This window comes from Aulonocara stuartgranti (genome assembly GCF_965226115.1).
Source record: "Aulonocara stuartgranti genome assembly, chromosome: 8".
NCBI lineage: Eukaryota > Metazoa > Chordata > Actinopteri > Cichliformes > Cichlidae > Aulonocara > Aulonocara stuartgranti.
Genome location: NC_138959.1, coordinates 28,484,260 through 28,498,693, shown reverse-complemented (window position 1 = coordinate 28,498,693; position 14,434 = coordinate 28,484,260). Strand labels below are relative to the sequence as shown.

The following is a 14,434-nucleotide window of genomic DNA, read 5'->3' as shown; positions in this document are numbered from 1 at the left end:
TTACGTTTTGTTTTTTTCTGTTTGTTTGTTTTGTTTCAGTGGTGTTTGTCCTGACCACTGAGAGTTAGTAAGATACACAAGAAAAGACAGTAGAAAGAAAGCAATATAGAAAAAAGGGAAAAATACAGAAGACTATGCCTGAGAAAGCTGAAAAAGCAAATGGGTGACACGGCGAAAGGAGAGAAAAGATAAGGAACAAACTGGTGCTGTGAAAGTTGAGCAGTGGCTAAATGCTGGGCCTCTCCAGATGCAATTTGTTGATCTCTAAGATGATGTGGACCCAAAAGAGCAGTTTGTACTGAAAGAAATTTCTCAGATATAAGGAAATTAGCCCCGTGTATCTTGACCATGTCTTGCTCCACACACAAAAGCAAGGCAATTTTCTCTGCAGTCAACATAATGAAAACTAAATATCCTTCGCAGCCTTAATGTAAATCTTCAAATTAACCGTTCCTCTTCATATGTAGGTCTTTTAAAACATTCTCTTTTTGTTTTGACTGTTCAGTCACTGCAAACCACCTGGAACTAGAAGATAGTAATATGAGCATGTTGCTGTGGTGGCTGTCTCAAGTCTGCCACCTTGCAGTAGGATGACATCCTGAACTATCTTACCTAGGGCTCTTGAACTTCTCTCCAACCATAACCTATATCATTTGGAGAATGTTTGCGCATGTGCCTCTGCCTCACAACTGCCAAAAAGATAATTATGTATCCTGCCAAAGCTGGAAAAGGCTCCGGCCCCCCTCCTCGTCCCGCGACACTGAATTGGATAAGAGGAAGACAGTCGTATGGATGTGCGTTCCTCTCATTGTATGCTTGAATGTCCTTTCTTGTTTCTTTTTTAGGTAACAGAGAAATGTCCCAGTCTGTTCCCAAGCAGAAGAAAAAGGCCCAGCAGTATAAAGGCCAAAAGAAAAGTGAGTATTCCCTTCTTTAGCATCAGAGTTTCTCTGCTTTATCTACTTGTTCTCCTTTTGTTATCAGCTATCTTAGTAAGGGGGCCCCTTACCCTAACCATTAAAAATGAATGCCTAAACCTAACCATAACCTAATTGTAACCCTGACACTAAAACCACATTTTGAGCCTCAAAAAGGCCTTCAAATATGTGAGGACCGGTGTGTGTGTGTGTGTGTGTGTGTCCTCACAAGTGACTGTTGGTTCTCACAAGTATAGTAGTAGTAGTAGAATGGAGATTTCGGTCCTCACAAAGATAGCTAGACAGGAGAACACACACACACACACACACACACACACACACACACACACACACACACACACACACACACACACACACACACACACACACACACACACACACACTGATTTAATGCAAAAAGGTCTATTAACACATAGTGAGTGAGAAAGGTGACTGAAGAAGAAATACTTAACACAGCATCCCCGGCAGCCTATTGCAGCATAACTAAAGGAGGATTCAGGGTCACCTGATCCAGCCCTAACTATATGCTTTAATCCTCTGGGGTCGACAGACGCGCCGGTGCGTCAAAATCACATGACCAATTTAAGATGACACAGCAACAAGATGCAGCGACACAGAGTCTCCAATTCAACTTGGTTCGGAAGTGCGGACTGCAAGGCACATACCAGTTTTTAAATTGTGTCGTTTGGCCACGTAAAACCAGAGTTATGATAAAAAATACACGCAATGTTTTTTTTCTGAACAAAACAGTGGTGTTTACAGCGAGAAGAAATGGTTAAAAACTGCATTTTCTAAGGACAGCGCTAGCAAACACTGCGCTTGCGAGTGAAAAAAGAAAAAACACCCCTTCCCTATTGGTGTTAAAGTTTACTGTGTCAGCCAATCAAAAAAATGATATGGCAACATGTGGCACTTGGTTTTTAGGAAGAGGGGGAAGTTTTAGGAGTGACACCTGCGAGAGAAAGCGGGCGAACGAAAGAGAGAGAGAGCGAGTTTTCATATGTGAGACATTAGTGACGTTTAGTGTGTTTGGAGGCTGTAGTTAGTGTGTAGTGTAGTAAATGTACAATTTCTATTTGCATTTCAAGTTATGAAAATGATTCGTTAAACATGTTTGTGGCTTTTATAATAAAAAATGTAATTTAAAAAAAAAAGAATTTTCTCTGAATTTTTAAGCCTAGTCTTAAAGGTAGAGATGGTGTCTGTCTCCCAAATTAAATTTGGAAGCTGTTTCCACAGAAAAGGGGCATGAAAACTGAAGCCTCTGCCTCCCATTCTATTTTTAACCTCCTAGGACCTAGCAGGTTTACTTCAACTAACCCTGACTTTCTCCGCCTCTTTGTTGGAAACCTGACTGTAGGAAGTGTCAGACATGGCGTGCTCCTTCCTTGAAGAGCCAGTAGATGTTGAAGCCCAAATTCTCCGCAGAGCTCTCCACCGGGAGAGAGTGATTAGAGCGCGTTCGGACATTTTATCATTTCCTGATGATTTCCTGTGTGAACGTTACCGTTTTTCAGCACAATCTATAATTTATTTGAATAACATCCTCAGGCCTAATATTGCTCATGTGACACATCGCGGACATTCTCTCAGTTCTGTACATATTATTTGTATTGCACTTCAGTTTTTTGCAAACGGGAGCTTTCTGTATAATGGTGACGTTGAGCACGTTTCCAAGGCTACAGTCTGTCGGGCAGTCAGGAATGTTACAGTTGCACTGAAACGTCTCCTGTACTCGTTTGTGGTGTTCCCCGGTCATGGACCCACAAGATTTATCAAAGAGGGATGCCACAAAATTGCAGGTATCAGGATGAACGAAACTTAATTCATGATGTGGTGACACTTGAACTACTACTTAAATTTTACATTTATTTTCACGGTTCCCAGGCGTGATTGGCTGTACAGATGGCACTCACATTCCAATCAGTAAATGAAGGAGACTATGTGAACAGGAAGTCTTTCCACAGCATTAATGTACAGGTACATAGTTCCCTGTAGCATTTCAAACTAACAAATTATTTCATTATAGTAATGGATGCTAATTTGTGTTCTCTGCACTGTGAAGATCATATGTGATGCTACCAACATTATCACAAATGTGGAAGCCAACTGCTCAGCCTCTGTGAGTGGTGGTGGTGGAGGACCCCCACCTATTTTTCGGGCCTCCGCTTTTTTTCTGTTGGCTATAACGGGTCACATTTGAGCATACAGAGTAAGCAAATATGTACTTGTAACGTGCTCAGATAATTTCAATAAGTGCTTACAGAAAGAAAATTAATGTAGCCTCTAACTGCAATTGATTGACATCGGACAAACAGATCAAGCACTATGGCTCATAATACAATTACACCTTACCTGTTTGGACTATATTTTTATATTTCATTTTTACTTGCTGCCAGGAACGTTTGGGGCCTGTTGGGTTGCACCTGCGCTCAAATCACATCACAAAATAAAATGTATGAAATAAAAAATAAAATATAATAAAATAACGTGTTAAATGGGTGGAAATCCCTAGATCAATGTTTAAATTAACACTCACGCATTGACTCTGTCGGCTATGTTTTGCCATGCATGCTCTCTTTCTTTTGCAGCTGAGGCTGTGTTACTTTTTTTCCGCGGAATTTGCATGTTATCAGCATATGCTGCCATCAGAATTTCGGCCTCAAGCGCTGTAAGATACATTGTCCGCGCCTTCTTTCCCTCCGTCTCCATGGTGACTCGCTTAATCTGTGCTCCACTAATCAGGGCTTTATGTATCCTCGTGCGCGCGCTTAACTTGGGGTTAAAGCAACTCCGCGTTGACTGAACTAATTGTTATCAGCCTTTCTGAAACCGAATATTCCGAGTTGGACAGTTCGGGGTTACTCAACCCTGAGTATCGTTTTTCACTCTGAGTTTTCTAAACCGGCTTCCTGAAATAGGGCCCAGGGGCCCGTTCTTCGTACCTCGCTAAGTAAGTTAGCTGGATTTGATTGTTGACGATTTCGCATGATCCTGGATCGTTCGGTTCCCCGAAGCTCATCCGGGACTTGCTGTCATAGCAACATATCCGTAAGCGTAAACCTGCTCGGGAGCAGGTTTACTTTATGTAAACAGGATTAGATCGCGGCCACGCAGGTATGTCCGCTTCATTTATACGAAAGCAACAGCGATATTTTACCACTGTTTCACCATAAATAAATAACATCAATGTAACTAAAGATAATGCAGCACTTGATCCTTTTATTGATTCCATACAGATACATACAGGTCATTTCCTAAAAAAGGGAAATGTACTATTAATCATTCTATTACTTCGTGTAATCAAGATGAGAGACCACGGCTATAAAAGCGAAGGTGGATTTGGGAAGTCTGTCGCAGCCATGTCCTGTCCGTATACGCGAGCCACCCATTGCGGAAGGTGCAAGATTGATAAGGAGAGTTTTCAGAATTCAGCGTATATTGCGGGATAGACAGGATCCTTTAGCTCAGCGCGACAGTGTGCTCATAGAGAGATATCGATATTCCCGTGAGGGTATTATTTACTTAACCAACTTGTTGACGAGGGGGTGCAGGACCACCACCTGTCTTTTGTTGCTTTGCCCTTTTCTTGGTTGCTGTTATGAACAAACAAACAGATTATTTCAGGGTCTCTTTTCAAGAGACGAAAACCAATATAAGTGATAAATATTACCATTCTGTAGAATATTCTAATATTTCACTTTTACTTGTTCCCATGTTCTAGTGGGTCCTGTCGTGGCTCTAATGTGAAAGAGGATATAATGTAATATAATATAATATGATATAATGTAATATAAAATAATATAATAAATTTACCCTACCGCCTACTGGTGTTGGCCAGAGGGGCCGATGGCGCGATATGGCAGCCTGGCTTCTGTCAGTCTTCCCCAGGGCAGCTGTGGCTACAACCGTAGCTGCCTCCACCAGTGTGTGAATGTGAGAGTGGATGAATAGTGGCATTGTAAAGCGCTTTGGGTGCCTTGAAAAACGCTATATAAATCCAATCCATTATTATTATTATTATTATTATTATTATTATTATTATTATTATTAAATTACTTACGAGTTTAATTTGTCAGCAACTTTCTGCCAGCCCTCTCTCCTTGCTTTTGCAGCATTTGCAGTGTTCCCTTGCGTTTTAATTAAACTCTGAAACTCCTGAAATCCCTCAATCAAGAGTTCTTGCTCTGCTGCCGAAAAATACCGAGCGCGCTCCTTCGACATTTTCGCCGACCAATCAAAGGGTTGCCGATCAATGTTTCTACTATCGATGCGTAGCCCCTGTTAAGCCACCCGGTGATCTCACATTACTTCATCCAGCTGTACTAAGCGTCAACAACAGGTGTGTTCGAAGAACCGGAATAGGGAGCTCAAAGTTAGCGCGATGATTTGATCTTGGATGTGTCATTTGATCTTGGATGTAGTAAGCGAGGTACGAAGAACGGACCCCTGGTGTCCACATATGTGGACATCACATTTTGGGTTGTCTAGACAAAATACAAAATTTTGCTCTAAAGGGGCCTGATATCCACTTACGAGAATATTATACTGCCTCTGTTTTATCAAAATTTAAAACAAATGTCTTCACATGTGGCTCTAATTTTTCTTAGAAACAAATATTGGGTAAAAAATAAAAATAAAAAAAATCTGGTGATTCTTTCTTTTTACATTCATCGGGTCCCAATATGCCCAAATATCAAAGAGAAATTAAAATGCTTTCCATGGAAGAGTTCAGGTCTTAGGAGGTTAAATATCACAAGTAAGCCTGCAGACGTGCTCTAATGGGGTGATATAGTACTTTAAAGTCATTACGATAAGATGGGGGATGATTATTCAAGACCTTGTATGTGAGGAGCAGGATTTTGAATTCAGTTTGGATTTAACAGGGAGCCAATATAGGAGATATACGCTTTCTCTTTCTAGTCTAGGATGTCCTGATTATAACAAATTACAGTAGTCCAGGTTAGAGGTAATAAATGCATGACCTAGTTTTTCAGCGACACTCTAAGACAGGATATTTCTAATTTTAGAAATATTGCACAAATGGAAGAAAGCAGTCCTACATATTTTAGTATCCTTTTAAATACCATATTTCTAAGATTTTCAGGGCCGAGTACAATAAACTCAGTTTGATCTGAATTTAATTCAATTCAGTTTTATTTATATAGCGCCAAATCACAACAACAGTCGCCTCAAGGTGCTTTATATTGCACAGTAGATCCTACAATAATAGATATAGAGAAAAACCCAACAATCATATGACCCCCTATGAGCAAGCACTTTGGTGACAGTGGGAAGGAAAAACTCCCTTTTAACAGAAACCTCTGGCAGAACCCGGCTCAGGGAGGGGCGGGGCTATCTGCTGCAACTGGTTGGGGTGAGAGAAGGAAAACAGGATAAAGACATGCTGTGGAAGAGAGACAGAGATTAATAGCAGGTACGAATTTTAGAAGCAGAAAGTTAGAGGTCATCTAGGTCTTCGTGTCTTTAAGACAATTGTGCAGTTTAACTAATTGGTGTGTGTTATCTGGCTTCATGTATAGATCGAGTTGGGTGTCATTTGTATAGCAGTGAAAATATATCCTATGCCTTTAGCACTCACAGATCAGAGAGAGAGAGAGAGAGATTTAAAAAAGAAAAAAAATTAGGGGTGCAACGATACTCGTATCGATATTGAACCGTTCGATACAGTGCTTTCGGTTCGGTACGCATATGTATCGAACAATACAACATTTGTAATTTATTTGATCAACTTTCCTTCTGACGATGCTGTCTGTGTTGAGCGCTCAGTGGATCTGCGCTCGACAGTGCAGCCTAGGCGGAGCAGTCGAGTGCAGATTCACTGAGCGCAGGGCAAGCTAGCGAGACAGAAGCTAAGCTCCCGTTGCAACATGGCAAATTGAACCTCCCCAACCCTCATTCAGATCTGGCGTTTGGAACTATTTTGGTTTTCATGTGACGTACAGTGGGGCAAAAAAGTATTTAGTCAGCCACCGATTGTGCAAGTTCCCCCACTTAAAATGATGACAGAGGTCAGTAATTTGCACCAGAGGTACACTTCAACTGTGAGAGACAGAATGTGGAAAAAAAAATCCATGAATTCACATGGTAGGATTTGTAAAGAATTTATTCGTAAATTAGGGTGGAAAATAAGTATTTGGTCACCTCAAACAAGGAAAATCTCTGGCTCTCACAGACCTGTAACGTCTTCTGTAAGAAGCTTTTCTGTCCCCCACTCGTTACCTGTATGAATGGCACCTGTTTGAACTCATCATCTGTATAAAAGACACCTGTCCACAGCCTCAAACAGTCAGACTCCAAACTCCGCCATGGCCAAGACCAAAGAGTTTTCGAAGGACACCAGGAAAAGTATTGTAGACCTGCACCAGACTGGGAAGAGTGAATCTACAATAGGCAAGCAGCTTGGTGTGAAAAAATCAACTGTGGGAGCAATCATCAGAAAATGGAAGACATACAAGACCACTGATAATCTCCCTCGGTCTGTGGCTCCACACAAGATCTCATCCCGTGGGGTCAAAATGATCATGAGAACGGTGAGCAAAGATCCCAGAACCACACGGGGGGACCTGGTGAATGACCTGCAGAGAGCTGGGACCAAAGTAACAAAGGTCACCATCAGTAACACACTACAACGGCAGGGAATCAAATCCCGCAGTGCCAGACGTGTTCCGCTGCTGAAGCCAGTGCATGTCCAGGCCCGTCTGAAGTTTGCTGTATCATCCATGTGCTCTCTGGCAGAGGATTGGGAGAATGTCATGTGGTCAGATGAAACCAAAGTAGAACTTTTTGGTATAAACTCAACTCGTCGTGTTTGGAGGACAAAGAATACTGAGTTGCACCCCAAGAACACCATACCTACTGTGAAGCATGGGGGTGGAAACATCATGCTATGGGGCTGTTTTTCTGCCAAGGGGACAGGACGACTGATCCATGTTAAGGACAGAATGAATGGGGCCATGTATCGTGAGATTTTGAGCCAAAACCTCCTTCCATCAGTGAGAACTTTGAAGATGAAACCAGGCTGGGTCTTCCAACATGACAATGATCCAAAACACACCGCCCGGGCAACAAAGGAGTGGCTCCGTAAGAAGCATTTGAAAGTCCTGGAGTGGCCTAGCCAGTCTCCAGACCTCAACCCCATAGAAAATCTGTGGCGGGAGTTGAAAGTCCGTGTTGCTCGGCGACAGCCCCAAAACATCACTGCTCTCGAGAAGATCTGCATGGAGGAATGGGCCAAAATACCAGCTACTGTGTGTGCAAACCTGGTAAAGACCTATAGTAAACGTTTGACCTCTGTTATTGCCAACAAAGGTTATGTTACATGTTAGTATTGAGTTGTATTTTTGTTATTGACCAAATACTTATTTTCCAAGTGCAAAGACAAGTGGAAGCAGACGCAAAACAACAAGCACGCATGCTACAAACTTTACCCGAGTCATTTAGACAGCCGTTAGCACAGGATTCTCCTTATGGGGACCTGATATGTTTAATATGCTGCTGAGAGTATACTCCAGAAGAAGCGTATAGTATAGCTTTTATTTTGGAAAGAGACATTTCTCTGTAATAAACTCTCTTTTCCAAAGATGAGTGACGTCCCGGGGCTAGCGATTTTTTTTCCAGTCGGGTTACCAAAATCTATCTCTTCCCTGCCCGTCGGGCTATCGCAGGAAGGAAAAATATATGTCAATGCTTTTGCATTCTTTCGGAAATGTAGCTGGGTAATTATGTCATTGGCATCGGTGAGCTACTGTCAATATGTGACATATTGAAATTGAGTTTGAATTTGCGCTTGTTTTTTGCTTTCACTTTGCAATCGCGCGAACTGTGTATAGAGAGCGACAGCACTGATTGGTGAGTGATGATAATTTGCGCACCAATTCCTCTGACATCGTCTTATCAATCGTTAGCTTACTATGCAAACACGACAAGTGAAATCTCCCGCAGCTTAAACATGTGAGAGGTTGATCACGCAGAGAATCGCTGAGCTTATGTGAGTACGTGTGTAAAAGCAGCAGGATTTATATTTTAGTTCTGCTGAGCCAAATAAGACAGGTCAGGGTGAAGAAGTGACAGCCAAAGAAAAGCTTACCACAAAACGGAAAAGTAATGACAAATCAGACTATAAGGCAAAAAGAAAGTGCAGCTTTATGGTTTCATGGACAAAAGAATTTCTGTGGCTGCAATATCACGAGCTAAATAACCAGGGCTGCACATAAGTGGTCCGCAGGTGCGCATTCGCTGTCAAAATAAAAAACGCATACAAGATAAGAAGTTGCAACATGTGTTTGCATACATAAGATTTTCAGGAGGAGGACAGACATTTGTTTAGAACTCTTAAAGATATCGAAGAAGCTCCTTTAAGCAATTACTGTGATATTCCTCCACCTCCAAAGAAATGTCAGGAGTCCAAACCACAAAAGAAGCACGTATTCTCAGAAAAGTAGTTGCAGGAGGTGAGCTGGCTTCAAACAAATGATGAACGCACAGAGATGTGGTGCGGAATGTGCCGTGAAAATTTAATAAATGACAAAATCAAAAAGGCATGAACATTTTTTTTTTTTTTTTTTTTTTTTGTGTATCAAAAACATATCGAACTGTGACACCAAAGTAGCGAACCAAACCGTGAATTTTGTGTATCGGTGCAACGATACACAAAATTCACAGTTTGGTTCGGTCACGGTTCGATATTTTTTTCGATACATGCCTTTTTAATTTGTCATTTATCAAAATTAGAAATATATATTTTAACTCAAAAGTACAGTTTTTAAATTTAATGTTGCTGAAACAAAAAAGTAATAAAAAAATTATATATATATATATCTGATTGAGGAATCACTCATCTTTGGAAAAGAGAGTTTATTACAGAGAAATGTCTCTTTCCAAAATAAAAGCTATACTATCCGCTTCTTCTGGGCTATATTCTCAGCAGCATATTAAACATAACAGGTCCCCATAAGGAGAATCCTGTGCTAACGGCTGTCTAAATGACTCGGGTAAAGTTTGTAGCATGCGTGCTTGTTGTTTTGCGTCTGCTTCCACTTGTCTTTGCACTTGGATGATGTCGACGTAAATGTGCAGTCATATTCGTTGTGTTCCCACTAGTGCTGTCAGCGTTAATCTGAAATGACGTTAATGCCACAACACGGCAAATCTCCGTTAACGAGCTACCGCGGATCGCCCCGTGTGTGGGGCTGGACGGCCAACACCATAACGAGCAAACTACGCTAACGCACTAGTTCCCACCCATGTAATTGAGCATTGCGTGGCACATCCGACACTGTTTCACTTTTGTCCATGACGCGCTTACCTTCAGGGTCATACGTCACATGAAAACCAAAATCCAAACGCCAGATCTGAATGAGGGTTGGGGAGGTTCAATTTGCCATGTTGCAACGGGAGCTTAGCTTCTGTCTCGCTAGCTTGCCCTGCGCTCAGTGAATCTGCACTCGACTGCTCCGCCTAGGCTGCACTGTCGAGCGCAGATCCACTGAGCGCTCAACACAGACAGCATCGTCAGAAGGAAAGTTGATAAAATAAATTAAAAATGTTGTATTGTTCGATACATATGCGTACCGAACCGAAAGCACTGTACCGAACAGTTCAATATCGATACGAATATCGTTGCACCCCTAATATATATGTCTATACCATGTGTTTTGGGGGGGGGGCTGTGTGTGTGTGTGTGTGTGTGTGTGTGTGTTTGTTTTGTTTTTATGGACATGAAGTCTGCCAATAAAGATTGAATTTGATGATGCTGCCTAAGGGAAGCATGTATAATGTAAACAGAATTGGTCCTAGCACTGAACCCTGTGGGACTCCATGATTAACCTCATTGTGTGAAGAGGACTCTCCATTTACATGCACAAATTGGAGTCTATTACATAGATATGATTCAAATCTAAAGCATGATGTAATCACTGTAATAGGATATTATGGTCGACAGTATCAAACATGCTTCACTGAGGTCAAGCAGTGTTTGACAACTACTCTACTCAACTTGAATTTTTGAGATGAAAGGAAGGTTGGAGATTGGCCTATAATTAGGTAAGACAGGTGGGTCAAGAGATGGCTTTTTAAGTAACTGTTTAACTACAGCCAGTTTGAAGGCCTGTGGTACATAGCAAGGAATGGGTTCTAAAAGTCACATGGATGGTTCGGAAGTAATTACTGAAGTTAACTTAGAAGAGTCAATGGGAGAAAAAGACTTTAAATAAATATCAATGGTACTAAAAGCATCTGTAGAAAATGTTATGCCTGTGAGACAGTAATGAGTAATTTTTTCTCCAATGATTAAAATTTTATTTATGAAGAAATTCATGAAATCGTTACTTAACGTTAATGGAATGGTTGGCTCAACAGAGCTCTGACTTTTTGTTACCCTGGCTACAGAGCTGAAGAGAAACCTGGGGTTGTTCTTATTTTCTTCAATCAGTGATAAATAGTTGATTGGCTAAATGATCTTCTAGATTTGTGACACGCTATTTCCTCTCCAGCTTACGAGTTATCTGCTTTAGGCTACGTGTTTGAGAATTATACCATGGAGTCAGGTACTTCGGATTTGAGACTCTCTTTTTCACAAGAGCTACAGTATCCACAGTCATAATTATTAAAATTATTAAAAAGATAATCGACCTGTGTTAAGTAGTGTTTAGGTAGCTGCTCTGCTCTGTGTTGGTACAGGGCATTGAAAACGATAACAGCGGATGAATTATATTCTTAAACTTAGTTACAGCACTTTCAGAAAGGCATCTATTGTGATGAAATCTACTCCCTACTGCTGTGTAATCAATTATTGTAAGTTTAAATGTTATCAGGAAATGATCAAACTAGAGACGGATTTCAGGAAACACTGTTAAATGTTCAGTTTCTATGCCGTATGTTAAAACAAGATCTAGAGAGTGATTAAAGTGGTGGGTGGGTTCTTTTACATTTTTAGAGAAGCCAATTGAGTCTAATAACAGATTAAATGCCATGTTGAGGCTGTCATTTTTAGCATCTACATGGATGTTAAAAATCATCCACAATAATTATTTTATCTGAGCTCAGAACTAAATCAGATATAAAGTCTGAGAAATCAGACAGAAACTCAGTGTAAGGCTTAGGTAGACGATAGATGATAACAAGTAAGACTGTTTTTTGAGTTTTACAGCTGGGGTGGACAAGGCTGAGCATCAGTCTTTCAAATGAGTTAAAACTCTCAGTCTTGAAGATTGCTGCCACACCTCCAGATAGTCACGTTTTGGTGGGTTAAATTTGGATGGAGCAGCTCTTATTTCTACAAATCTGGCAGGGAGGATGCCATCTCTCCTAACAAGACCAGGTTTCCACCTGAAAGTTTCCCAATTGTCTGTAAATCTTGATGTCTTGATATCTTTTTGGACAGCCAGCACTGGACATTATTTTGTCAAAGTTATACACCGATTCAATATTAATTTTACTGATCTCTGACTGACATAACCGGGTGTCATTACTACCGACGTGAATTATAATTTTACTGAATGTACGTTCACTCTTAGGCAGCAGTTTTAAATTTCCCTCAATGTCACCTGTTCTGGCCCCTAGAAGACCATTACTATGGTTGCTGATGTCTCTCGCTTCACATGTTTAAGAACAGAATCGCCACTTTCAAGATTTTGATCTCTGGTGGGTGTGTTGCAGAGTGGAGAAAAAGCAGTTTGACACATGAACAGGTTGGTGGTGTACCTGGGGCTTCTGTTTAAGACTGTGCTTCCTCATCACCGTCACCCAGCCATCCTGTTTTCCCCGCTGCTTGGGGAGAGCGAACTACACTACACTACCTTCGGCTGCACCAGCTACAGGGGCTGGGCTAGCTAAAGGTATTTCAAGGGTGCAAAACAGTCTCCAATTCAGTGATCCTGGCCTGGCAAATAGGCTATATTTATTTTAAGAATAATTATTACTAAAGGAGGTCAAGGAATAACTGAACATCTGACACAATGAGTGGGAAAGTGTAGGTGGGACAGGTGAAGAGGCCCTGCTGTTAAGTCGGCTGCGAGCTAAGCTGGGGAATCCCTAAAGACACAGTGAGTTTGCTTCGGATGAAGCATGTGACGATTACACTATGAAATAAGACGTTATCTATAAGTTTTTAATTAAATCGCTACACAAAAACACCACTATGTGTTGGACCAGGAAGCGATACTCTACTGCAGGAAGTGCGAACACCAAGTGACCCAAAGGAATTGAGATATTGTGTAAAATATTGTTCATAACTTTAAGCTTTAATACAGTCTCACCAGGTAAGTTCTCTAACTCCCCTCCCACACCCCAAATATTGTCATGAATTAGTTAGAGAAGCACCTGCTTTTTTTCTTTCTTTTTTTTTAATACAAGGCTTTGAACATGTTTATTTCTGCTGTAGATTTTACATTTTTATGGAAGTCTATGGGGATTGACTTCCTTTTGGAGTTTGCTTCAAGTAGTTGTTTGAGAAACTGCAGATTTTGGCAAATCAGCAATATCAGCACTGGATACTCTTCAAGTATGGCTTTGCCATACTTCATGGATGCTCAGATGGAACACGAAAAGTTATTATTTTAAATACTGACAGTTCCTGTAGCATTCATCTTGGTTTACCGTGGATTCATAATTATGTCATATGTCACAACCATGATAAATCATAGTCACAAGCAAATTATAATTATTGTTTCACTCCCACATAGTCTTTACAAGCCCTTGCATGTAGGGCACAGGGATGTTATCCTATGGGAAATTTGTCTGAGAGCAGAGTCACCTTAGTTATTGTTAATTCATAAACTTTAATTTCAGCTCCCGCTTCATGCAGTGTTAAATTTGTGCACCAGGACTTCTGTTGTGCAACTATGAAATACTATAATTTGCTTGTGATTATGTATTATATGGCTTGCCACATATGGCATAAATATAATATCATGCTAATTGTACATCTGCTTACTTGTGTCTAGCACTCAGAGTACAGCTTACCAGGGGCTTATTCAGATGGGCATATCAGTGTTAGCAGAAAGGAATGATCAGACAGCAGGTTTTATTTAACTTCATAGTGCTAAGTCATCTAAACGTAAAGTCATCCCATATTTGTAATGAGCCCCCTGGTAGCTTACCCGCATCTGGCTTGGTGTTTAGAGAGGAAGATTCCTGTTGGTCGACGGCCCTTCAGTCAGGCAGGCAGGAGGAGGAGCAGCTTCTCAGGGGACGAAGAGCAGAGTCCACCCCCTTACCCTGTCCAGGGGCCAGCTCGGCCCAGACCCCGCACCCATTTCCACCTAACCCACAAATCAGGTAATGGCACTCTTTTAAAAACAAAACCAGCACTGCACTGCAAGTATCCTGGGTTGTTTTCGTGTGTGTGTGTGTGTGTGTGTGTGTGTGTGTGTGTGTGTGTGTGTGTGTGTGTGGGTGGGGGGGGGGGTGTATGAAGGACTGTCTATGAAGACAGTCCTGGTCACCAGGCTACACTGTGGGGCTGGAAGCTGCTG

The 14,434-nt window shown here is 41.3% G+C and overlaps 1 protein-coding gene across 2 annotated transcripts in view; it reads left to right on the top strand.

Moving 5' to 3' along the window:
* Window positions 1-14,434, top strand: part of mbtd1 (mbt domain containing 1) — a 40,679-nt gene that overhangs the window by 20,343 nt on the left and 5,902 nt on the right. For both annotated transcript variants that reach the window (XM_082543898.1, XM_082543897.1), the window contains 2 exons: window positions 846-917; window positions 14,082-14,237. In XM_082543898.1, the coding sequence (XP_082400024.1) occupies window positions 846-917; window positions 14,082-14,237 (228 nt within the window). The remainder of the gene's footprint in view (window positions 1-845; window positions 918-14,081; window positions 14,238-14,434) is intronic.